Raw genomic sequence first — 27,903 nt, 5'->3', positions numbered from 1 at the left:
TTTTTTTTTTTTTTTTTTTTTTTTTTGCGGTACGTGGGCCTCTTGCTGCTGTGGCCTCTCCCGTTGCGGAGCACAGGCTCCGGACACGCAGGCTCAGCGGGCATGGCTCACGGGCCCAGCCGCTCCGCGGCATGTGGGATCTTCCCGGACCGGGGCACGAACCCGTGTCCCCTGCATCGGCAGGCGGACTCTCAACCACTGCGCCACCAGGGAAGCCCTACTTAGTTTTAAATACTTACCAAGTAATGCTGATTGCCATAAATGATGCTTTACATACTTCCATCAGTGCTAACTGTGCCTCCTGCTTGAAGCTCAGAAGTATATCAGGAAACTTGGACTTCGGTCCTTCTGTTTATAGCCTGAGCCCATACCTTAAAATTATGTCATCCCCTAAGTGAGGTGGGTAGAGTGACATAGAAAGTGGTTGGTTCGGAAACTTTGTAAGAAAAGGAGTAATTTACTAGTGAAGGTGTCTTTTATACGTCTTGTGTGCCAAGACATACTTGATAAAACATGACTTTCAGTGCCGAAGGATGAAATTAGGGATGCCCTTATTCAGCTTTTTATCTTTAGAGAGAAATAGGACTCCAGAAAAGCCACGTAAATTGTCCAGGTCACAAACTAGGTTAGTGACAACCGGGTCTGAGGCCCTCTCTTTCCCCCTTCCTGTTAGAAAAGGGAAACCTGTGAAGAGGGGGCCCTGGGCTTACGTCTGCTGACTGTCCTTAGCTGTGAGTGAGAATGAGGTGTGATGTGTGCTGATGCACATGTTTGTGAGATTTGCGGAGGTGAAGCCTGTAAGCTGCAGGAAGTCACGGTTCTGTCCTTGTCTAATAATTAGTCAATAAAGCGAGGCCAGTGCAGGACCCAGTGGGCATCTTATACACACTCCTCCGCTTTTAAACCTGAAGCCAGCGCCGTGACCACATGTGAGGCTGAGTCCTGGCAACTTGGCCAGTCTCTGCATTCTCCTACTCTGGAAGATTATATGTATAGTTTCAAATTGATTTTATTTTATTTCTGGCTGTGTTGGGTCTTCGTTGCTGTGCGCGGGCTTTCTCTAGCTGCGTCGAGCGGGGGCTACTCTTCGTTGCCGTGCGCGGGCTTCTCATTGCGGTGGCTTCTCTTGTCGGGGAGCACAGGCTCTAGGTGTGCGGGCTTCAGTAGTTGTGGCTCACGGGCTCTAGAGTGCAGGCTCAGTAGTTGTGGCTCGCGGGCTCTAGAGCACAGGCTCAGTAGTTGTGGCGCACGGGCTTAATTGCTCCGCGGCACATGGGATCTTCCCGGACCAGGGCTTGAACCCGTGTCCCCTGCATTGGCAGGCGGATTCTTAACCAGTGCGCCACTAGGGAAGCCCCTGGAAGATTACATTTTTGATCTACCATTTATTAATTTTATTGTGTATATGCACTTTATGGTAATGACCTCAAACTCATTTTGAAAACAGGAGTGTAAAAAATGAATAAACAGAAGCTGGCATTTTAGTCAGAATAAAAATGTATAATAAAGTACTAATAACAATAAATGGTAACATTATTTTAATTTTTCCTTTTGCATTGTCCTTAATTTTTAAAAAATTCATTCATCTTAGAACCAGATTTTAAATATGAGTGTTTAGAACCTTGTTTTCAATATACTCAACTATTTTAGCTCAACTTTAACATTTTTACCCCTTTAAAAAGTGTAGTTAACATGAATTAAAACAGAGAACAGGTACATTGTCATGAGGGTCACTTTATATATGATTTTTCAGGTGGTCAGAGCAGGCTTGTCTAGGTACAGACTCCTTTCTTCTTCTCAAAGTTTTCCTAGGTCTATATTAGAAAAATTTCTCTTTTAATTAAAAAGCAGTCTACGGCCATACGACCCTGAACCCGCCTAATCTAATCTAAATTAAAAAGCAAATTCACCCCCATCCCATGCACAGTACAACTCCTGACAGCAGTGGGAGCCTATTTGCATCTGGGTTGGGCAGAGATATTGGCGAGTTGGCACCTTACCTGGTACATTTTAGCTCTGACAACAGATCAGGGAAGTTACCCAGACCTTGGCTATAAAGATTCCCTCTACTAAGATTAGGAAAGCATCTGGGGCTCATCTGAGATGGACTTGACACTTTCAAGGGAGATGCATTTTGGTTTTTTGTTGTTGTTTGTTTTTTCTTTTAAAGATTTATTTTTTACTTATTTTAGTTTTAGGCTGTGTCGGGTCTTAGTTGAGGCACGTGGGATCTTCGTTGAGGCATGCGGGATCTTTCGTTGTGGTGTGAGGTCTTCTTTCTAGTTGTGGCGTGCGGGTTTTCTCTTCTCTAGTTGTGGCGTGCAGGCTCCAGGGTGCGTGGGCTCTGTAGTTTGCGGCACGCGGGCTCTCTAGTTGAGGCGCACAAGCTCAGTAGTTGTGGCACGCGGGCTTAGTTTTCCAACCACGGATTGAGCCGTCGTCCCCTGCGTTGGAAGGCAGATTCTTTACCACTGGACCACCAGGGAAGTCCCGGGAGATACATTTTGAGTTGAGTTTTAAAGGATGCGGAATATTTTGGCAGAGGTAAGGAGCTGGGCACCTTGGAGGTAAAGAACTACCCAGAATACATGCATAATTGTCTTGTTGTAGGGTTGCCCCTGCAAGCAGCTGTAGTACTGTGGACGGTGAGACCAGGGGAACTGAGGGACTTAGGGAAACGAACTCCGATGGGGGAAACGCAGGCTGCTTCCTGGAGGCTGGGGGGTGGGTGACATCAGGGACATCCAGGAGGAAGTGACGTCCAAGTTGCGACCTGAAGAGTGGGCGGAAGTTAAAGAAGCAAAATGAGGAGGGAGGGAAAAGAGAGGGAGGGAAAGGTATGTGCAGAGGCCGGGAGCAGGAGAGGCCAGGTGGAGGGCCTGAGGGCTTTCAGTGGAGGTAACTGAGTTCTTTTCACAACTACGCTGCGTGGCAGGTGCCTGCAGGACGTGGCATGTGGGCTACGAGTGAGCAAAGAGAAGGGTCAGGAAACCAGCATCTTGAGAGGTCTGGGTTGAACGTGGGTAGTGAGCAGATGGTCATTGGAGCCATGAGAACGGGGACCAAAACCTAGGCAGAAGGTGGGGTGGCAGAGGATGGAGTGAGTGTGGAAGATGGAGCGGTGTGGGCCATTCTTTCAAGAAATTTGGCTTTGAAAGGGGAAGAAGGGGCTGTAGCTCGAAAGGGACATCAGGTCTCAAGGGAACTTCTGTGGGGTTTTTTTGAGATAAGGAAGAATTGGATCATGTTTACGTGCTGATGGGTAGGAGCTGGAGAAGTAGGATGGGCAGGGGGTCAAGGTGAGGTGGGGTTAACAGAAATGCAGAGTCTGAGGAGGAGGCCGGGAGCAGGGGTTAGGGTCGGGGGGCACGCAGGAGAGCAGGGCCCCCTCCCTGCACGGCCTGCAGTGGGGGAGGAGCCGGGCGGATGCAGGCCTGGTGGGCGGAGGTCCAGGGCATTGTTTCCTGGGGTCTGTGCTCTGAAGTCTGCTTTGAGCTCATCTGCTGCCAGTCAGGCGGGAGCTGGTGGAGTTGGAGGTTTACCTGCAGAAGACAAGGCTCGGAGTGGCCCCTGCAGGGCGTGAGGGAGCGAATAGGCTTCCCAGGTCCCGCCAGGACCAGCCACAGACACTAGGATCATTTTGATCAGTGTCTGTTCAGAATGATAACTAATTTAACAGTAGCTCAAATCTTGATTGCAGTGGATCAGATGCATTTTGAGAAATTAAACACAGTATCCCCAAGCACTTTTTATGTTAAAATTCATTTTATTAATAGTGATTTTCAATGTTTTGTCGAAAGTACACTTCTTCCAAATGGAGATGATTGAATTCTCCTGTTCATTGGTCGCTTTCAGACGCTCATAGTGGCCTGGATCCGTGCAAACCTCTGCGTGTACATCTCTCGGGAGCTCTGGGACGACTTCCTTGGGGTGCTGTCCTCCCTCACGGACTGGGAAGAGCTCATCCACGAGTGGGCCAGCATCATGGACTCCTTGACGGTGGTGCTTGCCAGGACCGTGTACGGAGTTGAGATGACAAACCTACCTCTGGACAAATTAAGTGAACAGAAGGAGAAGAAGCAGCGAGGCAAAGGTATTTGCTGCCTGGCTGGGTAGCACCGGGTGTCTGAGTCTGGGGAGGAGTGTGTATTAAACAGCAGGCAGTCGACGCATGGAATTTCATAGTCAGCTGAACCAGCTGTACGGACAGTATCTTTTTTTGTGTGTGTGTGGTACGCGGGCCTCTCACTGCTGTGGCCTCTTCCGTTGCGGAGCACAGGCTCCAGACGTGCAGGCTCAGCGGCCATGGCTCACGGGCCCAGCTGCTCCGCGGCATGTGGGATCTTCCCGGACCGGGGCACGAACCAGTGTCCCCTGCATCGGCAGGCGGACTCTCAACCACTGCGCCACCAGGGAAGCCCCGGACAGTATCTTTTAACGGTGGTGTTCAGTCGCGTCTCCTAGCACTGTGTCCGCTTAGTGAGGATGACAGACAGGCTGGGAAGAAGGAAGGAGGAGGATTGGGAACAGTAGTGATAGCAGTGGGGGCCGGGTGCACCTTCTCTGCCTTCACCCTCAGGGGAGCCTGTGATGTCCGTGCCAGTCTCCCCACATCACAGACCAAGAAACTCAAGGACAGAGTCCACAGGGATTGGCTCACTCGGGGTCACACAGCTAAGAAGCAGTAAAGCCGGAAATCAAAGCCAGGCAAGTCCCACTCAAGGCGCCCCACTATTTATCATCTATTCTGCTGCGCCCCACCCCCGGGAAGGTGGAGAAGTTCTGAATGCTTCACATGGAGTCATTCTGGCTTTTTTGTGTTTCTGGGTGAAAATTGTTGTGAGACCTGGAGTCAGATCAAGGCGGGAAACCTCAGTACTGGTCTCTGTTGGGGATGACACTCTGCAGCCTGTCTTCATTACTGTTTTTAAGGCTGTGACGCAGTCCTTGGATTAGTTCCCTGTACTCCAGCTTATTGTGTAAAGATTTTGAGGCCGCTCGTAGAAATACACATAATACAATGGATAAAATACATAAGGACACTGGGGCAGAATGAACAGGGGTGGAGCTCCAGGCATGGATAAAATGCCAGGATGCACAGTGAAGAGCCTCGGTGCTGCTGGGGAGGCGGGAAGGGGGCCACCGCAGATTCAACTCTGATCATCACAGAGTAACACGGGAGAATCAGAGTGCAAAAGGTGTAAACAAGCTAGTTGCTTGGCTTGTCCTGGTCCTGGGACCTGTGAGGAATTTTTCCTCCAGAGACTTACAAAAAGCATGTTAGTTGCTGTGGTCAACTACAACCTCAACAGTGGTCTTAGTGTAGATGATGTCAGTTAGCTTTGCTGTGTGACAAAGCACCCCAAAATATAGCGACTTCAAATAACACCATTTATTCAGATCATGATTTTATGGGTTGGCAGTTGTGTTGGCCTCACAGCTGCATTCGCAGTCAGCCGGGCTGTGACATGCTCAGCGAGCGGCAGCTCCACTGCCAGGGGTTAGCCGGCTGTCGGCTGTGCAGTAGAGGTGACGAGGCCGTACATCTTTCATCACCCAGCAGGCTAGCTCAGGCTGTTCACCTAATGGCTTAGGGTTCCAGGAGCAGGGGAGGACACACGCAGATTTTCAGGTACATTTCAAATCTCTGCTTGCTCAGTTCTGCAACCAAAAGTCATGTGCTGAAGCCCAGAGTTAATGTGGGAGAGGATGACGGAGGATGTGGATACGGAGAAGTGTGAACCAATTATGGTTAGTTAACTGCAGAGCCATCTAGTTAATGTGACTGATTCCTAGAATGTCTTCATTGCAGTCTGTGAGTGGCTTGCCAAGGCACCGATTAGTAAGAGCAAGTCAGTGAGAAACCAAAACTAACTAGTTGAAGTGTGGGGCATTCCAGTGGAATTGTCTAATCCCAGTTTAGATTTAGACTGTCTAATGCAAAGTTCTCACATACTTTAGCAGAAGATCCTTTTTTCTCCCTAGTTGAAGTTGTAAGGAGCCCCTTCCTCAAAAAATATATTAGATGGAGATTTGGGATTGAAGTCAGGGCAGGGAGCCCAGAGCCTGAGCCCTGGGCCTCTGTAGTGTCCTCCATAGCAGCTCTGGGGGCCTCTCTGTAAACCCAGAGTCTGGGAGGGTCTAGGTGCTTCCAGCCAGGAACTTGGCTCCCTGGACTGTGGCTCTCAGTCCAGAAGAGTCTACCTGACTGGGGCACCTTTCAGGATGGAGGGGAGTGGCTGAGACAGAAAGTAAGGACTTTCTCAAACTAACCATGTTCCCTGCCTCCTGGAATTCTTATAATCCACCCTCCCCTTCAGCCCCCAAAATATTCTCTTCCCTCCCACTATGCGAACACAGATTCATAGGGAGAGATAGGCTTGTCTTAGGAAGGTAAACAACTTCAAAAAATGCTGTTTTCAGGAAAGATACAGAACAAATTTTACTATTTAATTAATGACCATGGCAAATATTTCTGATTTACTTATTATATTGCATTATTCTTAAAACACATTTAAATATCCATTATAGAAATACTTGCTGTACAAGCACTAGATTTGTGGAAACAAAGTACACTCAGAAGAATCTGGGTGTGACAGCGAGCCACAGGTGGCAGCCACCAGCCACATCGTACATGTGCAGAAACCTCTAAGTGCCTCATTCTCTTTTCTTCTGTCTTTCTTTTGATCCTTGACCACTTACTTAAAATACTTGTCCAGAGCAGTATGAGAGGAGAAAAAAGGTGATTCACAGATCTGCAGTATTTTACTATTTGGAGCTTCGCTTAAAATAGGATTTTGTATTGTTTGTAGAATTTCATTAACTTTGCTTATTTGAGTATAATTAGAGTTTATGGGCATAAATTTTCTTTCAGGGATTCATGGAGAGGTTGGCGTCTACAGGATGGAATACTGTTCTGAAATCAGGATCTCTAATTTACTGGTGTACAGAAGCAGTTTTTGGAGTATCCTGGGAGCAGTGGTGTGACTTCCTTTGACATTGTTCTTATGTTGAGGAAGATTTATTAATGTTTTTTTGTATATTAGAATGAGTACTGTGAAGATATGTGAATTTTCATGAGACCGTTGAAGATGCTTGAAAAATACTTCGGCAACAGGAATTTTCAGATTCCTGATATATGAATAACTCCCTGAATTGTAATATAAGAAAGTGGTACCTAATCTGCTGACTTATATACATCATTCTATGTATGACATTTGCTGAGCAGCACAGGCTATGAAAGAAATAATAATGAATTCAGTCTCTGGATTATTTTTCTTGTCTCGTAGGCTGTGTTCCAGATTCTCAGAAAGGAACCACCGTGGGGAGATCCTTTTCTCTGAGCTGGCGGAGCCACCCCGATGTGGCCGAGCCCATGAGATTTAGGAGTGCCACCACATCCGGGGCGCCGGGAGTTGAGAAAGCGAGAAACATCGTCCGCCAGAAAGCAACCGGTAAGCACGTGTTCTAGTAGTTCTCAAAGGAATGGATTTATAGGAATCAAATGTTTTTAAAGTTTTAAAGTTCCACTCAGAACTTAAAACACCAGGCCTTTTATTAACTGAGATGTCTCTGTATCTTTTCAACTTTCTGTCTAACTACTTTCCGAATCAGTTTGTGACATTTATTTCTAAATCCTTCATTGTGAAAAAGAACTTGAGATGTTGATATTGAGTGAGATATTTGTGCAAAAGGGAGAAAATAGATGTTTTGTTTGACCCTTGAAGAAAATAGATTCTTAGTAATCACACAACCAGTTGCATTGTTGTTGCTGTTGAACAATGCTGATCTGAAGAGAGGGTGGAAACTTATTCCAGCAAAGAAAAGGAGAATAAGGGCTTAGTTTTCAGGACTGGAAGGAGACATTTACATTTTTTGCTTCTTTGGAAAATGGAGCTTTACATGCCTGTAGATGTTGACCTTACAGGCTGTTAGAATTAACAAGAACTTGACCGGGAACCTCCAGTTAATCAAACTGTTGCTACAGTTTACTCTTAAAAAGAGAGAACTCTTTAATAAGTAAGCTTGTATACAGTTTTTATTAAGAACAAATAAAGCCCCGAACCTTCCCAGTGACTTTGAGGCTGTAACTTAAGTTTAAAACAGATTCCTATGAGTTTTTCTCAGATTCCTGTAGTTTTTCACATCAATAATACCATGCAATTGTAATTGATATTCAGCATGTTGACCGCAGAGAGAAGGTCACGTTTCCTCTGGTCATAAATCAAGGAGTCATGGACACTCAACATTTTTTCCAATGCTTAGTGAAGGCTTACTACAGATGGCTTAGGATCCTGTTGGAGTTTTAATGAAAATATATTACGCCTCAACCCTAACTCCTCCTTGTTTTCACCATAGTATTTGTTTGTCATTGTCACCTTATTTATACCCTCCTTCTTACTTCCTCCTCTCCCTGAGGAGAGACCTAGTTTCTGGTAACAGGCAGCTTTCGGGGAGGCTTATTCACGCATTTCCTTTCTCATGCCAGCTCCCAAAATACCTTTCTTCCATCACTGGATCCTTAAAAGGGATCAGAAGAGAAGTTTGTGACAAAGGTGGCATCATGCCTGAGCCGCCCAGACTTCCTGCTGCCCCTCACAACCCCTGAATTACAGAGGTGATGAAAGTGTTCATTCAAAGCACTTTTTAAAATTTTATTCTCACATTTTAACGAGCAGCAAATGATTGTATATTGCATGTTCCATATGCCACTACTTGGCCAAAACACAGCCATAGGAGAGATGGCATCTTCCTTTTTCAAGAGGTATTCTAGACCAGCAATACGGTAGAGGCGCCAGTAGGTTTTAGAAAATCTTCTGTGCCTTTATGCCCGTGCGGTTCTGTTTATCAGTGTTCTCAGGGACCTGAAAAGTCATACAAAGCTAAGAGCTTTTATTGGGTTGGCCAAAAAGTAACATCTTACAGAAAAACCCAAATGAAGTTTTTGGCCAACCCAATACAAAGTCATGTAAAGGTCCTTGTAGAGTATGTCACTTCAACACCATAAACCTGGCCTTTGCAGGATTCATTCAGTTAAAAACACTTGGAAGCATAACCTTTAAAAGAGAATGAAGATGAGAGCTATTGAGTAGGACAGATCTATTATCTTCATGTATTCTACACACATACATATATGGATACGTATATATGTATTTCCTATTTTATATTTTTTAATATTATAGAATATTATGACTTGTTGCCTGTGAAAACAATGGTTTTTGAATATTTTATTATATCATGCTGTTTTATAAATGTAATCTACATAAACGACATGAGCTTTTACTCACTTCTATTATTTTTACGTATTTTTAGTCTTTTAAGAAGGCCCAGAACATTTTTATGGTAGATTTTGGTTGTGTAGAGGCCACCTTTTAATGAGAGAACAGGAAGCAGCTCATGACATTAGTTTGTGCACTGTTATGATGAAGATTTTTTGTTGTGGAAGACCCATTTGAAAGTGACTTTTTTTTCTAATCTCAGTAAGAGAATATTTTAAGATTATTCTATTATAATTTGCCCCACAGACTACACTTAGACTGAGAAACTGTCAGTGATGGTGGCAAGAGGGAAATATAAAATCAGCAATTGTGGAGTAGGGGAGTGACAATTTATTTAACAGAGAATGTACTCGTTTGCACCTTAAAAGCACTGGCAGGGGGAGTCTTAAGAATGACAGAGTCAGCCTCCATTCCTGAGTATGAATGATGCTAAAACTTTACATGTCTAAAGTGAATGGTTAAAGCAAGTCAATTAATTTTCACACAAAATAATCTATATTTTATTATCTCTAAAATATCTAGTGATCAGTTTTGGAAAAATGCACAATTATTTGAATTATAAGAGGAAAACCTTTTTTCTTTTTTTTTTGCGGTGCACGGGCCTCTCACTCCCGCTGCGGAGCACAGGCTCCGGATGTGCAGGCCCAGTGGCCATGGCCCATGGGCCCAGCCGCTCCGCAGCATGTGGGATCCTCCTGGACCGGGGCACGAACCCGTGTCCCCTGCATCGGCAGGCGGACTCCCGACCACTGCGCCACCAGGAAAGCCCAAGAGGAAAACGTTTTAAAAGCAACACTCAAATGAAATGTCCCTGACATTGAGCATTAGACAAATCTTTTAGGAAATTTGAAGTCAGTCAGTTTGATGTTTACACAGAAGTCATTTTCACCTAAATAGTATCTTATACGTTTGTGATTATGCCATAATCAGTTCTGCAGACAGTTCTGTAGAGCTGGGAATTCTGATAGAGAGTGGGGGAAGACAGGAAAGTAAAAAGTTTGTTTTGCCTTTTGCAAATGTGTCACTACCGTTTGTAGTTGTATTCCGTTAATATTAAATAAAATCATGTGAAAATAGTACAGCAAGTAAACCTCCATATTTTTGTTTTAAGGATAAAACTGGTTTTACTGATGGTGGTTCATATGTATGAGGCCTATTCTCTTCCTGTGTCCATCCATTTTCTCAAATGGTTTTGACTAGCAGTACATAGAAACTTAAGAACACCATAAATTTTGTACTAAGAAATTGTGGATTTAATAAGCACGAAATGTGATTTAAAAGGATGGGTTTCATGGAGATTTTTTTACCTTTTTCCCAAATATCAGACCCTTGAATGTTCAACTTGACTTTTATGTGTTCTGAAGCTTTTAGGCTCTTCAGTTTACTAAACGATTTGCTTCTCAATACAGTCATCTCTCAGTAAACCAATTTTTGAATTATTGATTATTTATGAAACCATTTTAATCTTAGGTTAGATTTTCCGTCCCTCACCGTGGCCTTTTTTTTTTTTACTCTTTTTTTTTTTTCGGTACGTGGGCCTTTCACTGCCGTGGCCTCTCCCGTTGCGGAGCACAGGCTCCAGACGTGCAGGCTCAGCGGCCATGGCTCATGGGCCCAGCCACTCCCCGGCGTGTGGGATCCTCTCGGACCGGGGTACGAACCCGTGTCCCCTGCATCGGCAGGCAGATTCTCAACCACTGCGCCACCAGGGAAGCCCCTCACCATGGCCTTTTTGTTTGGACCCATTAGGAGGAGAAAACTGGTTGTAATGTCAGCCCAAGTAAACAAACAAGCTAAATGTGAATCTGATACACAGCAGAAAAAAAGGAAAGGCTCAACATACAAAGCATAAAATGAGATTGATTATTTGTGAAAGGCCTGTGCTCCCATGCCATCAGAATGACTGAAAGTTGGCTGTATTTAGAGACTATCATTAAATACTGTGCTTTGTGCTAACTTCCTTCAAAGTTTGAAATGACCTCCTTTGAATATTTAAAGAGAGACCAGAAAAATAATAATAATGAAAAGGAAGTGAAAGATCCTGCAGTTCTTCTGACATGATTGTTGCTTTATCTCTCCTGGAAGCTAAGCGAAGCCAGTCTGTCAGCAGCTGTGCCCACCTCTCTGAGGCTTTGCCCGCCACTAAAAGCGTCCCGCTTCTCCTCCACACCGTGAGCGCTCTCTTCCCTGGTCTATCTTACACCTCTTGCTCTCACAGGCTGTCAGGTACTGTAATGCTGTCTCATGTGGCACCCCCACGTCCCTGGGCTGCTCCCGCTCGCCTCTGCGCCTGGCTTCCTTTGTTAATTTCCCCATGTCACGCATGCCTACCTGGCCATTGCACTTTGCCTTTATTTTCAACGAATATCAATTGTTTCTATGCAGTTAAGATGCTTAGTAGCAATTGGATAGTCAGGCAGAATTTCTGTAACACCACTGGTCTTTGCATTCCCAGCTGAGCACGATAGTTTTTACGAGGGGAAAACAGCGATGCCTGCCTCGTGTGCCTTCAACAGGGAGCCTACAGAGAGGAAGGAAGTCTTTATAAAATTCTGCAACAGTTACGAGTACGCCCATGTTAGCATGTTTGCTGGGCCTCCCCCGCAAAATGAATAAACTGGAAAAATTCTGCAGGCTAGACTTCCTTGGAGTTAGTAAATCATGTAATAATTCATGTTTAAAGTAATGATCAGTTTATACAGATTCATACTGATTATTGAGCTTAGAGTAAAAAAAAAAAATGATAAAAATGGCTAATTTCCAAAACAAAGAAATGTTATTCCTGGCCTTCAGCCAGTTAAAATTGAGTTTAGCTACCTATTGTTTATATACAGAGCACTTTCTGGTTTATTAAGATGTTACAGCACCAGAAGAAATTTTTGGCATGGACACCTCAACAAAAGGATTTACTTTGCTCTACAGTGAATAATTAGGTCTATGTCTACTTATTTTTCAGTGATCCTAAAATGAACTGAATCTTCTTGTTAAAGCGGGAAATATTTCCATGTTCTTTTTATTTTCCAAAAGATGGTATTATAGACTAGTACTTATTTAATACTGGAGACAGCTTACTTGTGGCTTTGAGTGGCACTAAATCATGTCATACTGTGGTTTAGCAAAGCAAAATTAGCTTCATTCCCCTGATGAGAATCTAAAATATCATATTATTTAATTTCTAGAATATGAGGGAAGACTAAGAACTGTGTTTCTCAGAAAGCTCTTTTTCCCTAGTAAATACTGAAGTTGGAAAATAGTAAGAATGGTACAGGAGAAGATGGCCACCAGTCAGTTAAATTACCGATGAGCATTAACTGCTTCATAATTTGGTTTTCCGAAAAATACTCCTGCCTGGAGATGATTAATAAAGTATTTAAAATACTTTGGCTTTCTATTTGGCTGATATACATCCATAAGGAACTTTTTGCATGGTGAAAAGTTTTCTTTTTTCACAACCCACTTTTTCCCATTTTGTTTAAGTTTTTTTAACTAGTTTGTCCAGAATGTGTTCTCACAAGAAATCTTTTCCTGTTAGTAATTTCATTTTGGAAGCTTTTTTTCTCATTCGTTATTATATTTTAGTTTACTCAGATTCTTGATTCCTATATTTACATACACAGTTCCAACAGAAGCAGAATATGATTTAGAGCAGGGGTTCTCAACTGGGGATGATTTGCCCCCCGGGGAACATGTGGCAATGTCTGGAGACATCTGTGGTTGTCACAGCTGGGGTCATGCCACCGGCATCCAGTGGATGGATGCTGCTAACCATCCTACAGTGGAGAAGACAGCCGCCACAGAGAACCGTCTGACCCAAAACATCAGTGATGCTGAGGTTTGAGAGACCCCGACTTAGCGTGGAGTGAAGCAGGCCATGCTTGGTCCGTGCTTTCCGGCCTCTGCCATCCTCACTACTGGTTTTACAGCACAAAGGGTGAAGGGACCGAGCACTATGGTGACTTTGAGGACGATCTGCTGATCTGTTTCATCTGAAAACCACAGTCGCAAGCTCCTCCCTCATCTGAAGCCATTTCTTCTTTACCAGAAAAGTGAGCCACGGTCCCACGTAACTGTCCTATCAAGAGTCTGGGCCCAGAGTGATGCACGTCAGTCCCCAGTCTGAGATTGTGCTTCTGCCACTGACTGGCACACGAGAGAATTAAACGTGTGCTCCAGTTTGAATTCTGGTGTTGGCATATCTTGCTAACCTTTTGCTGAATACAGATGTAGTAGGCATACATCGCATGTGCATGATACACAGGCAATTTTAATGTTGACCTTCTGGACACACGTTCTTTACTAGAAGATGATTGCTAATTTTGTTTTCATTTAAGTTAACATTTCTTGGTTTTGTTCCTTGTCTATATGATTATTCAACCCACCAAAATTGTTTTAATAACCGAAACTACAGAGAGTTGCTTACCTTCACCCACTATGATGTCTTATTCTGATCCCTTTGGGGCTCTCTGTTTGGTGGCAGCAGAACTTTGGGACAGTCACAACCACCTGTATTCCGTTAATTAGTATGAATAGCTGCATAAACGAACACGTGGGGGTGGAACTGGCAGTTTCAGTGATTTCCTTTTTTTCTCTGTGGAAACAATTCTTTCTAGCTGTTTTGCAATTTTAACTGCTTTTATGTTGAGACATGTATCAATCTGTAGCACTTACAGGCCATGCAGATGGTAGATTTTATTTTTCTTTGGGGAATATTGTAATAGTAGTAATTAGAGGATCAGTGATCTTCCCACATTCCAAAAGAGGCTTAACGGGACCTGATTGAAAGTCTCACTTTGCGGCGTCCGCGTCTGGTTCTCTGGCTTCCAGGTAGCGCCCAGTTATCAGGATGTGCTTGTGGGCAGGGTTCGGGCTGATTCACCTGTGGTCCTCGTGGGACACGTCAAGATGTTGAGTTGATTTATGTCTCTTGTGCTTTTCATAGGGTCAGCTTGGTTTGTGCACATGCTTTAAAAGTTAGGAAATGGCACAATTAATTTTGCTTGTGCAACCTCATATGAGGGGTAAATGGAACCCAGAATTTTGGTGATTGAAGAATGAGTCTCAGTATGTTTAATAAGATGGATTAAGGAAGGCTTAGATTAAAGAGTGAATGAAATTTCTTTTGAAAAGTAGTCAGATTCTTGAATAAATAGAAGTTTCTGAAGAGTTTACACACTTAATTTAATCATGCCAATTCTTCTCTCAGTGTGGGAAAAAATGAAATTAATCCTTATTCGATCATTTTTCTGGTGCTTTGAATGAGCTTTAGAAAGCAATGATTTAGTAATGGTGTTGGTGTTGTGTAACGTACACTATCAAGAAGCTAGAAAGTTGGTGCTTTCAGAGTTTGGGTTATTGGGTTAGCTCTGCTTAAGAGAAAGTAAATTCGGTCAATCTGACATAGAATTCAGCTCTTTGAAGTGATTCAAATTGTGTGATAGTCAAAACAGAGAATGCATTAGACCTCCCAAAATTTATAACGCAATTTTTATATAACCTAGACTGTCCTTTTTATATTTTGCATATCAGATAATCCTCTACCTTGATATTTGCATATCAGTGTTAAATGGTTTTAATCTGTCATGAAAGAGCATTTGCTACAGCTGATCCTGTAGACGGGGTGCAGCCTTAACAAAAATAAAAAGCCAGCAGAGGGAGCTCGAGAACTGTTTAAAAAAGAAAGACGAAAAAGGTATTAAGAAAATGTTTCTGATATTCATTTGTTCATCTATACAAAACAAATCTTGAGCATATACTTAGTACAAAGTATGAGAAAAGGCCAAAAAGTGTACATATACATAACTTGTGGGATAAGGAGAATTTATATCCTTTTTTTTCACACTCTGTCAACATAACAGCCAAGTACAGGGACAGCTCAGGGCACCGTCCCCACACAGCCTGACAGATCCCTGGACCTATGGTTCTCCCCTTCCCTCCCACTCTTCTTGGCGGTTCCCGTCCCACCTCTTCCCATGGTTTCTTCAGGCTTGGACTTCCTCCATCTGAGAAGGCCCTACCAACAGGTTTACAAAAACAGAGCATTAAAGCCACATCAGGCCAGCCTGTTGGGATGGCAGACCAGCTGGCCATGGCAGGCTCTTCGTCTGTCTGTTGTCTGAGGACCAGGGGGGACACTTGAGTTTGGAAGCCGTGGTCCTGTGGCTCTGTTGCATCCCACCAGATGGCGTCGTTCTTTATCTTGAAAATGATGCTGCCACTGTTGGCCCCGCTCTTATTTGTTTCTGCTCAGAGGCCAGAAATCAACATCTACCAGTTCTTGGCATCACGTTTAAGGGAATAAAACCCACTCTTCCCACTGTCCATAAAGACCAGCGGGTGCCAATTATCTTTTAGAGAAGTAGGAAGCTCTTGGGCTCCCTCTGCTGACCTGCTGACTGGGATTTACAAGCAGGTTCATTAACAAGTAGAAACCCTTCCCAGAAGGTGTCAGTATCCTGCATAACTAGAATAAACAATGAAAGAAGACAGTGGGAAGGATGGTCCGCGGGGTCATCTGGCTTCTGTTGCCTGCTGCTGAGGAGTCTGGGAGTAGAGCCGAGGGGGCTGGTTTCTGCTCCGGGATGCTGGGCAGAGCATCCCAGAGCGCTTAGGATGTCCGGTGTTTCTCGTGGCTGTTCAGGAGCAGGGAAGAGCAGAGACAGCCTGGAAAGACGAGGCTGTAATGGGCTGTAATGGGTCTGTCTGCTCCTGCCACCTTCCCTTACTCTGCTTGTCCCCTAAGCCCAGCTTCCCATCAGTATCTGAATGGAGAATGTGGCCCAGGACTCTGCATTATAAGCGAGGGACCACACACATCTCACGGTTTTGAGGCCTGGTAACTTGTATCAGTGTACTTAAAAATGGAGCTTTTATGTGGATAGTAAAAATAAAAGCAGCAGTCCTTTGGTGAAAGCCTCCGTGTTATATTTAGAACCTTCCTACATACACCTTCCTGGTTGGGGCCAACCAGCCCTTTGGATTGTGGCTCTGGTGAAAGGGTTACACAGAATGGGGGCACCTTGGTGGCAAGTTGCATTTCAGGTGAGGAAGCAGGTGACACTTCCAGGTAAGGCTGAATTTTGATGAGTCCCTTTTTAAAAGGACTGAAACTTCAGCTGATGAAAATTTGGGGAAAATCTGGGTGTAGAGTTCCGTGACTGCACGGGGGAGTGTGGAGCCTGGGGCACAGGCAGCGGTGGGGGTCACACGCAAGGACCACGTGGCACGTCCTACAGGAGGGGTGCCTGGGTGGCCCGGGGGAGGTCAGCCTCAAGGGGGGAGCTGCAGGGGCTGTGTGGGCAGGGCCTGCTCAAGACTAAAGTGAGGGAGAGCTCCTGGTGGGGGATCAAGCCTGTGGGGTGACCTCTAGGGGCCCTGGAGTGCAAGCCTGACGGACAGTGATGGGGGCCTGGGGCCTCCGCAGGAGGAGTGGCGCGGTCGCATCTCTCTTGTAGCGGGACCTCTCTGAGGCCACAAGTTAGGAGTCTGATGGTAATGCCAGAGCAGAGGGATGATAGAACTCCGGAGCTGCAGAGAGGTGGTGCACCTTGGGTTGTCTTTGGAGATTAAAATGAACCGTGAAGTTTAGAAACGAGCTCGGAGGGACTTCCCTTCTTTAGGGGAATATAGTTCATAGATACCCTAGCTGGGATCACCCAGTGGTCAGTGCTCAGCTGTGGTTTTCTATTTTATGACATATATTTATTGATTCTCTAAAAACACCAGTGGGTCGTTTTTGTACTTTAGTGATTAATTCAACCTTGCATTTGGTGAAATGTCATTAAATAATTACAGTATTTTATTTTAGACAGTTGTACATTTATCTCTTAAAAAGAATAATCAAGTTGAAATTCCCATTTCTTTTTATCTTCCTTTAGGGTGTGTGTGTGTGTGTGTGTGTGTGCGCGCGCGCGTGATTCCCACTCTTGCACATGTAAGTGACCTTCCCTCGCATCTCCCGGATCCCTCTTCCCTTGACATGCCTGTCCCTGAAACTCCAATGACTTTCACAGTTCTCAACCATTCTGCTCGCTCTCCCTTCTTGTTTCCTTCACTCTGATTGAAAGAAAATGCTTTGCAGACCTTAGAAAGTAGATGTACGCTTGGAGTGGAAGAGTGCTGTTAACAAGTGTAGAAAACTTTATGATGTGAAAGACAGTGATCTTACCGCACAATTTTTGTGGAAAAAAGTAGTGTCTAAAACTATGATTTTGAGAATCAGTTGTTCTAAGTAGTGAAATTATTTTGAAAAATCTTGAAATACATCCCTGCATGTTCTGTGTCAATGCCCACAGAAGTAGAAGAATGCCCGCAGCCGGAAAATGCAGCTGCAGCCGAATCCGGCCCCCTGGCAGCAGCCGAGCAGCAGCCAATGGTTCGGAGCAGCAGCAGCCCTGACGTCACGGAGCCACTGTGCTCAGAGGCCCCTCCGGGTACCAGCAGCTTCCCTTACTCACACGGGACCGTAGATTCTGGCCGGGAAGGGGCTGCATGTCGTGTGGCTTTCTACATTTATCCTAACTCTACTCTATTTATGTCAAGGGAATTTATAAGTTGATTTGCAAGGATGTGATTTCTGGCAATGAAATATTTTAACTACTTATTTTAATCTATTTATCCAAATTATGTGTGTGTGTGTGTGTCTGTGTGTGTGTGTACTTTTTTCAAGTGTGGCATGTTTGAGGACTAGAAAAAAGTCCAGAGTGGCTGGAGTGGGTGGGAGGTAGAGAATGTTCACCACGGGTGAGGGAGGGCAGCAAGTTAGGGCGGAGGCAGGGAGGAGAGGTGTGAGGGGTGAGGAAAGGGCTGCGAGGAGAAACGTCGACAGTGAGAATGGAAGGCTGACCAGACTCGTGAAGAAGTTTATTAGCAGCATGCAGAGTCTGCTGAGGTTGAACATGATAACTTGTAACAGCATTAACCCACACAGTTTCTCCAACAGCTTTTAGCAGCAACTGGTGTGGAGGGCAAAGAGGCAGATGGTTAGACCTGTAAACAGTGACTAATGTATTTTACAGTGAAAGCACATGTTTAAACGTATCTTGCAACAGTGAACACACTTATTTAGTTTCATGGGTTGGAGAAGAAATCAACCCAGCCATCCCCTAGTCCTTAATGTCAGGGTCATGCCAGCCTCATCAAATGCGTAGGAAGTATCCCCTCTTAGAAATCCTCTTGAGATAAGAAAATACGATAAAAATAATTTGAGAAATGTATTATCTGAAAGATTTTCTCTTCTCCAAAAGTCTTTGTGTAAGATCATTATGACTTTTTTTTCCCCCTTAAATACTTGGTAGAATCCATCGGTTGCTTGGAGTTTTCCTCTAGGAAGATTTTAAAGTACTATTCAAATTTTTAAATCACTATGACTATTCATATTTTCTTTTTCCTGTTTTCTTTTGGATAAGTTGTGCTTTTTCCTAGGAATTTGTTCAATTCATGGATTTTTTTTTTCAAATTTATTGGCCCCAGACTACTCATAGAATGTGATCTTTTAAATTACCTTTTGCAGGCTTGGTGGTGATATTCCCTTTTTTATTACTGACACTGGTTATTTCTCTCGCCAGCAATGCTGAGCCACCTCACTGCTTCCTGTCCCCTTCAGCTTGCCTGGCTGACTCAGGCAGCTCTTGTCTGAGACCCCTTCCCCGAGGCTCTGGGACAGGCCTTGTTGCCTGCCCCCTGGGTAACGTAACCCAAGACAGTGAAGCTGTCTGTGCGTCAGAGACCAGGTCTATGGAGCAGACGTGATCCATAGGCTACCAGTGTGCTGGGCCCAGATCTCTCTCCTTTGTATATCTTAGGATACTTAAGTTTAATAATTACCTACGTATAAAAACCTTTTCCAGTTTTACCATCTGAAGTATTCCTGCTGTTGATTCTCCCCTCTCCCAAATCTCTAGGTCAAAAGGTAGAAAATGCACAGAATGTGAGTTCTTCAGAGCCCAGGCCTGTTCAGGAGAACAAAGGACATGAGAAGAAAGAACATGAAGGAATAACAGTAAGATCTTTTCAAAATATATCCATTTATCATTAAAAATAAACATACAAATTATTGGCACAATACATAAATTTAATAGTGGTGTGATGCTATCTTTTAAAACTTTTTTCCATTTGGATGTGTTTTAGGGCCAAATGACCTTGAGGCCTTTTAAAGCCTTGCCTACTTTCTATGTAAAATTACAGTCAAATTACAAAACTAGGGAAAAAATAAACATGAAAACAGAATTTACCATCTGGTCTGTATGTGCCCTTTCTATTTTTAAGGAGCATCCTTACCTTCAAACAAACGTTCAGATTCCCTATTCCTGATATCACTTTAGGTTGTAGCCTCCACCTGACATGAGTTCCTAGATAAGTGAGATGCTGCAAAGATCTGTTACAGTTTCTTTTTTTTTTTAATCTAAAATAGCATTTATTATTTTTTTAAAACACAACTTTAAAGTGTAAAGAAGAAAATGAAAAAGTAACCCTAACTCATTCATGCAGATAATTCCTATTTATTCATTTTCTAAGATTAGTATATATGAATAGAAAACTCAGACATCACTGAAAGGTACAAAATAAACAAAGAAAGTCTCTCCCTACTCTGCCCTGCCTGGAAGCTAATGAGTGTTAAATTTCCTCTGTCTTCATTTCTGTAAAGGACATATACCAGTTTGCACATTCCATATGTATATGTATATTATATGTGTATATTTCAATAATCAGATAAACACCCAGAGGCTCACCACCAGCTTAGGAACTAGAATATCTGCAGTGTTGTTGCCGTGGCCTGTGGGCTTCATCCTGGTCCCTCAGAGAGCAGCTTTCTGTTGGCTTTGTGTTTATCGTGTCCTTGCTTTGCTCTACAGTTTTGCTCAAAATGTATGCATCTCCAAACAATATGTCCTTTAGTTTTCCTTATTTTTAAACTTTATGAAAGTGGTATTATTGCTTTGTTCACTCATTATTATGTATTTCTAAGTCCACATTGCAGCACGTAGCCCTAGTTCATTGCTTTCTGTGCTATATGATACTCCACCGTGAATAGACCGCAACCTACTTTCCCATTCTCTTGTTGACAGACATTTAGATTGTTTCACTTTTTTTTTAATGAAAAATGAAGCTATGTACATTCTTCATCAAGAATGTGAGTGGAATTGATGAGTCACAGAGCAGCATAATGTTGTCCTTTACAAAAGAATGTGTCTTTTTCCAAAGTGATTGTATCACTTATGTACCAGCGGTGTGTAGAGTTACCATTCATCCACATTCTTGTCAACACTTACTATCGTCAGATTTTAAATCTTTTGAGTCAGGTGGGTGGAAATGGGATCTCGTTTTATTTTGCATTTCTCAAATTACTAATAAAGTTTAAAATCTTTCCTTATGTCGATTGGCCGTATGTCTTTCATCTATTGAATGCCTACTGATGTCTTTTCCATTTTCCTATTGATTTCTTTGTCTTTTTCTCCTTTATTTGTACTAATTCTTTATATAATCTGAATACTGATCCTATGTTTCTGGCAAATATCTTCTTCCAGTGTCTGGCATATATTTTCACTTTCTCTATGTTGTCTTTTGATGAACAGAAGTTCTTAATTTTGATATTCTTGGTTATCATTTTTGTGGTTATGTTTTATGAAAATTTTAAAATATCAACTGCACAGGGATAAAAGTATTTACCTTGTATTTATAAGTGTTTCAGTTTTGCTTTATACATTTAAGTCTTTCAGCTACCTAGAGTTGATATTTATGGAGTGAGGTGGGGATCCAATTTCATTTTTCTTTCCCCACATGTATATCCACTTCTGGGTCCCGTATATTGAATTCATTTTTCCTTTATTAATCTGAATGCTACCTTTCTCTCATATATACTGCTTCCCAGATGTGTAAGGCTTTATTTTGGTGCTTCTTGAATCATTGGTTTCTTTGTTTCTCTGTCTTAATTACCATAGTCCCCCCACTTCCTTTTTCCTTCCTCCCACCCCTTCTAATGGAAGCTATTTTTCTACTATCTTTTGTCTTTCATTGTTGCTGTTGAGAGGTCTTCTGTTCATCCTGTCTATTTGTTGTTCTTCATCCTTGTCCTTCAGTTTCACCACAGTATATTTAGGTGCATTTTCTTTTGGTCTGTATGTTTGCTCTGTTTTGGATATGGTATATGTGCCATGTGTCTTTGAGTACTTGTTTCCATTGCTTCTGGAAAATTCTTGGTAACCATTTCTTCAAATATTGCCTCTTTTTTGTTCTCTCTGGCTCTTTCCTTCTGGAATTCTGGGTAGAAATATATTTAGACCTTCTCATTCTGTCTTCCATGTCTCTCAAGCCCCCTTTCATATTTTCCATTCTCCTTGGCTATGTGGGTGCATTCTGGGTAGTTCATCAGATCTTCACTCAGTTCAATAATTCTCTCCTTACTCATAAATAGTCTGCTGTTTAATACTTTCATTCAGTATTTTGGTTCAACATTTATACCTTTTGCTTCTGCAAGTTCAGGTTAATTCTTTTCAAGTGTATCTTGCAATCTCTCATAATCTCTTGTTGCTTGCTCATTTTTGTGATTGCCATATTTTATTCCTTTAAAATAATCACAGATTATTTTATTCTAAATTCTTTATCATTATCTGAAATCAGTCTGATATTTGTTGTTTCTGAGACTCTTGTGCATGGTGGTTTATTTATTTCCTTTGCTGTTTGGTGATCTTTGATTGTGAGTTCCTACCTGGCTCATCTGAATCTACAGAAAACCTGGATATCTGAAGTGATGAAGTTTCACCAGGGCAACATTTTCATTTGTTTCTTCCAGGAAACAGGGAGTGCTATTAATCCTGGACTCTTGGTCCTTTTGCCACAGGGAGTGGTAACATTAGATTTACCCCTAAAGTAGCCCCATCTCACTGCCCTGGTTTCCGTTTGCTTTGTGGGGTAGGGAGAGGGTGTGGATTTCCTTCCTGTGAGCCCCAAATTTTTATGTAGGTTCTAGTTCTGTAGTTGGAGGATATTTCATCTCTCAGAGAATCAGAAGCAGAAGAGCCCACATTCTGCTTTTCAATTAAGGAAGTATCCTGCGTATATTTCCACTGTCATATTAGACATAGATTATCCTTCCTTAAGGCTGAGTAATATTTTTTTCGTATACTGTTAATCTTCTAAATATTTATGACCTACTTCTGTGTTTTAGCTTAATAATTATTCTGTCCTTTAATTATACATCTTAGTCCCCCCTTTTCATGTGTTTGCTTGTTTAATATTCATTCCTTTAGTTGGCTCATCGAATCCCATGTTTTTGGTATACTCTGAACTGGAGGGCCTTAGATATACATCTTCATTTTTGGCTGTATCCTCCATCTCACCAGTCGTGGATTTTTGTTGCACGCTTATAGCACATTCCCTTTAGATATTCAGCCCAAAGATGAAAATTAAAATATCAGAAACTTTCTCAAGTTCCTCTATCCATTGTCTGTCCATCCGTCCATCCTCCCTCCCTTCCTTTCTCCCTCCCTCCCTCCCTCTCTCCCTTCTTTCCTTCTTTCCTTCTTTCCTTCGTCACCATCATTCTCATGGTGCCCTAGATTCATATCCTTTTGTGATTAAACCTCCACTCCCATGTACAACTCTTATATAAGCTCTCATATAAGCTCTTGACTGTCATTCTGCAGCATTTTTAAATTTATCTTTTCTTCTCCTTTTCTACCATCAAAAGCCTTATCTGCTCACTCCTGGGTCACTGTAACAGTTCCATAGCAACTTCTTAACTCTGTCCTGCAGATAGCTGCTCGACTTACCTTTCTCGTTTTGTTTTTAATCACAATAAGCTATTGTCTGGAACAGACAGTTGCTCATTTTGTCAATACTGGGTTGAAATTCCTAAGCCTGATGTTGGCAGCCCACTGGCAGCTGCCTCTTTGTAGAAGGTGGTCGCATTTTCTTCCTACCATTTTCACCTGACTGCCCTGCATGGCCTGCTGTAATCGGCTTCTTTTCCTGCACATAGAACTTGCTGATTCCTCAGTGCTTCCTGCCCTGAGTCCCCTCCTGCCTTCTCTCTACCACCTCATGTCTGTTGCTTCTTGAACAGCTACTGTCACTGTGAGCCGATCAAGGTAATGCTTTATTCTGCAAACCTTTTAGAGAAAGTTGACTCGCATATTTTGCTACTCTGCATTGTAACCGTTTTGTGTAATTTGTGTATGTTTTGTCTTTCCAAGCCAGTTATGTAAATTGTAGAGGATGCGAATTGCCTCACAGTGTTCTAGTCCCCTGTTTTTAAACCACGGTCCAGTGCTGAGCGGTGCTCAGGAAAGCCTGCTGCACACGTAACAAGGGAAGCACTGAATGACCTTTGGGAGTCTGGGTGGAGTTTCTGCCTTCCCTGCCAGCACCCTGGCCATCCACGGGGACTTAGGCTTCCTGGAGGATTGTATCCGTTATCCATGTGTGCCAGAGCAGAGGTACAAGTAGAATTTCAAGATAAACGATTTCCATGTAACTTGGCACCCCTCCTCAGTAGACCATTTTAATTGGATGTCAACTGACAAAGTAGAAGCCTTAAATTTCAGATCTTGTGTAATTTATAATTCAGTTATAGTAATTTGTGAACCCGTATCCTTCCAATGCAAAACGTCATTCAGTTTTTTTGTTGCCCGTTATTATTGTTTGTTTCTTTTTCTTTAGAAATGTGGACTAGAAACTTACCGGTCTTATAAAAATGAAAACTTCCCTGTACCAAATGCAATATTTCTTTCTGTCTGAAGATCTCAGTACGAAGAAGCAGCAGCCCCGCTGAATTGGATTTGAAAGATGATTTGCAGCAGACGCAAGGAAGATACAGAGGGAGACAGAAGAGTAAGTGCCAGCAAATGTGGTCTGTGTTCCTCCAGCTTCGGCGAGGCTGCATTTTGTTCCCTTTTGACTTTCTAACTCGAATGATGTCTTATCATCTGAAGACACGTGGTTGTGAGATGGGACATCTTTGTTCCTGGGATCCCAGGATGATGGGTGGTTAGTGCATACCTACAGTTGAATAGATCCAGTCAGTTGCCTATACCTTCGAGGCCTGTCTTTCCAGCCCTGGGACTTTCTCCAGGTGAGAAGCACAACCAAGGTTGATGTCTGGGTGAGCAGACAGACCCAGAAGGAAAAATGGCCTTCCCCAGAAAGTTTCCCCAGGTTAGGAGCAAAAGCTTCAGAAGTACCTTGAAGTCAATGGCATAAGTGTTTAAAAAATAAAATCTGACTGGGATGCTGAGACGTACCATCACATACTGTGAAACGCAGTCCCTGATACTCCGCTTCCCTGAGGTCCACTGCCAGGGCCCCTCCTTCTTGGCAGATCCTGGTGGAGGGCGGAGCAGGGCCTCTTAGGCTCCACCTTCTAGAGTCCTGGGGCAGTCAAAGTTAGGGACCTAGCAGGTTGGGGACTGGGACACCTGTCAGTTCTCTGCAGGTGAAGAGCGGACAGCAGATTAGAAGCGGCAGGGCTGGGGGACTGTCAGCGGCAGATCGAAACGCAGCCGGCAGAGCTGCAGGCAGAGAGGGCGGACACCCCGAGTCCTTGTGGAGCAGACGGGATTTGGGGGGCAGGCTGGCTGGGTCTGTTCTGCGTCAGACTGAATAGTCCTGTGAGCCTTCACAGCCTTTGAAAGCATCCTTGTATCATGACAAATTAGAACTTTTTAGTGTTTAAAGGGGAGAGTCTCTATTGAAGAAAACCTTTTGTGTGGGACCCCTCATCCCCCGGTAATCCTGGGTGATTCACCCCAGGTTCAAGTCTAGACATCAGGCATGAGGTGGAAGGCATCCTCGGGCTCTTCAGCCTGCCAGAATAAACTCGCTTCTGTGGTGGAATCAATTCCCCTCCCCTCCTCCACCCACCCCCGTTTTGTAGTTGAATAAGTCAGGGTAGAAAGCGTAAGAACTCGAGGTGATCTTCTCCGTACCTGGGGCAACTCAGTTAAGACCCCTGAATAGGGTGCGGCTTGGGCTGTAGGTGGCACGGCCCATAAGGACTGCTTGTGCGCCACGCCTGGAACCTCTGTTTCATTGACCAGGAGCCCCACGCAGGCACCTTTTGAGCCTCTGTCCTGAGAACGATTCCTGCTGGGACAGCTGCTTAGTTCCCTGTGTGCTGGGATTGTGGACATGCTGGTTCCTTGCTCTTGGCTGTCTCAGACTGTGTCTCCCATTGTGCCAGGTGACAGTGTCAGCAGTGACCCTGCTCTGGGCTGCAACACCGAGGCAGAGCTGTCCCTGAGCCCGTGGCAGATCTGCGAGGAAGACCCGGAACTGAGCACGCCCACGGATGCTGTGACTGACTCCGATGCCCGCCACTGGTTACAACTCAGTCCCACGGATGCTTCCAACCTCACAGGTAACCAACTGCGTCTTTGAAAAGAGGCGCCGGTGCTAACACCGGTTGGGAGATCCCAGGGTTTGCCAGTTGCAAGACCTCTAGGGGTCCCTCAGCACAATGATGATGGGGGCTCCCTCCTCCCACATGGGTGCGCCGGCCCCAACCCCCTGTTCATAATCAATTGTGAATTCGCAGAGTCCTATGTGGAGAGGGTGCTGAAACAGTGGTCTAAAAGGGAGGAGGCCTGCCATGCCGACACCCACTGTCCACCATGGGAAGAGGTCTCTGATATTCATGCCAAGGCTTTGCGATCCGTGACCAAATGTGATTTACTCTGGAAGCAGAGAAGAGTGATTTTTCCAACTGACATGTGTCCTAAATCCAGGATAAGTTAAAGAATTTGGATAGCTTATTGATTACTATTTTCTTTAACTTTACTGTAGAATGTTTGATATATACAAGATAAGTTGTGAGGCATGTGTAAGTTAGGGACTGTGGTAATCAAATGAACACCAGCAAACCTGCACCCCGTGTAAGAAGTAGAACAGCTGCCCCACCAGTGAGGCCCCAGCAGGCCCTTCTCAAGTCCTTCCCCTCCCGTCATCCTGTGACCCTGTCCCCAATTCTTCCTAAAATCATGCCCTTAACTTCTTTATAATTTTACCACAATATCTGTCTCCTCAAACACTACATCATTTAATTCTGGTTTTAAGCTTTTGAAAAATGTTGTCATATTCTGTATTTTTGCAACTTTTTTCCCTTGAGTATCTGTATTTCTAAGATTCATGAATAGATTACAGATCCGAACTTTCTGGGTCTGCATCCAGACTCTGCCAAGGAATTGCAGGGTGGCCTTGGGCCAGTGAATCTTTCTGTCCTTCAGTTTCTTTTCTGTAGAGTGGGGTAGGAATCGTCTGTATTATGGGTCGTTGCAGGAATCAATGAGTTGAGCACCTGAGTCAAGAGCGCAGGGCAGTGTGTGTGGAAGCACTCTGCAGTCTTAGCTCTTCACACGCACGCACACACGTCCTGTGACCCTGGGAAAGTGAACCTCTAAAGGCTCAGTTCCCTTACCTTGTGACAGGGGAGGACGGGGACACCAAGAGAAGTTGGGTTTCTGTTTTGCTTTGTTTTGCTAAGTGTCAGGAGAGACTAGTGTTCAGAGGAGCTCAGCGAGGGCGATGCCGACCGCGGCCACTTCCCTCCTGGCCCACTGCATTCCTGCATCCATAGGCGTCCTTGATGAGAACAACAACAGCAAGCCACAAAGCACATGTTGCCTAAAAAGTGGTATTAAAATGCTAAAAACCATTTTAAAATGAGAAGTCAAGGCAAAACTTTGAACTTAGTTTTTTGTTTTTGTTTTTTTTAACCAGGCAAACTGGTTTTCAGTAATTACGATATAAAATTTAACCAGTCCCTGATGTTTTTGGAAGTTCCTAACGGAGTAACATAAAAACTTCGTAAAATTTAGTTTTGGGTAAAACTTAGTGTTGGATAAAATCTTTTATCTATGAGGTAGATAAGACCAAGGAGAATAATCTTAATGTGTATCTTAATTAAGACTAGAAACACGAGCAGAGAAAAACAAACCAGTTAACTGTAAATGAGTAACGCATTACCTTATAATGCTGTATATGCCGTCCTTAAGAGATAGTGGACATTTTTGGTCTAAGTATTCACATCTGCCAATGGTAGAAGCCTTGCAAAATCAATGAGAGAATGATTGGCAAAGCCATGTGCTGACTTTTATAAATTATTGGGTAGTATTGATAATTTGTGCTTCTCAAATGTGTGGTTCTTTTGGAAATGATTTAAAATTCTTCATATATATAGCGCTACATAGACATGTATAATGATTTTGAATAATAATACCATAAACTTATAAGGGATTTAACAGTTTACAAGGAACTTTGAGGCATCCTCTTTGATTTTTATGGTAAGCAGACCAAGTCATACAAATTCTGTTCTAGGGATGGAGAAGCTGAGACCCAGAGAAATTGTGTTGTCTCGCTGGGGAGTAAGTGCCGGAGTTGGAACTGGCTTCCAAAGTGTTCTGACTCCAGATGCAGCGCTGTGCCTGCTCCTTTCTTCTACGCTGCTGTTAAAATTACAGCTGCAAACCCCTCTGAACTATTTGAGAATTATTAACACATTTGTGGAATAAATGGCTTCTTTGGGTCCAATATACAGATTGTCCAACGGAAATCATCTTCGTGGTACTATCAAAGGCGATACTGAATTTTCAGTAAGTTGAATTTACTTAAACAAGGACTAGTTTTAATTAGTTTT

At 43.5% G+C, this 27,903-nt stretch overlaps 1 protein-coding gene across 4 annotated transcripts in view; it reads left to right on the top strand.

Annotated features, from left to right (window-relative positions):
- RALGAPA2 (Ral GTPase activating protein catalytic subunit alpha 2) overlaps positions 1 to 27,903 on the top strand; it is a 282,773-nt gene that overhangs the window by 93,721 nt on the left and 161,149 nt on the right. For 3 of the 4 annotated variants that reach the window (XR_003004327.1, XR_003004326.1, XM_024753743.1), the window contains exons 15-20: positions 3,856 to 4,093; positions 7,290 to 7,454; positions 17,570 to 17,707; positions 19,178 to 19,275; positions 24,014 to 24,104; positions 25,453 to 25,629. Coding sequence is in view for 2 of the 4 variants with exons in the window: in XM_024753743.1 (XP_024609511.1) it covers positions 3,856 to 4,093; positions 7,290 to 7,454; positions 17,570 to 17,707; positions 19,178 to 19,275; positions 24,014 to 24,104; positions 25,453 to 25,629 (907 nt within the window). In the remaining 2 variants the exon portion in view is untranslated. The remainder of the gene's footprint in view (positions 1 to 3,855; positions 4,094 to 7,289; positions 7,455 to 17,569; positions 17,708 to 19,177; positions 19,276 to 24,013; positions 24,105 to 25,452; positions 25,630 to 27,903) is intronic. The other variant, XM_024753744.1, reaches the window with a different exon arrangement.

This window comes from Neophocaena asiaeorientalis, unplaced genomic scaffold (assembly GCF_003031525.2).
Source record: "Neophocaena asiaeorientalis asiaeorientalis breed wild unplaced genomic scaffold, Neophocaena_asiaeorientalis_V1.1 scaffold302, whole genome shotgun sequence".
Classification (NCBI taxonomy): Eukaryota; Metazoa; Chordata; class Mammalia; order Artiodactyla; family Phocoenidae; genus Neophocaena; species Neophocaena asiaeorientalis.
The sequence above is the reverse complement of the archived record's forward strand: the minus strand, read 5'-3'. Positions and strand labels throughout refer to the sequence as shown.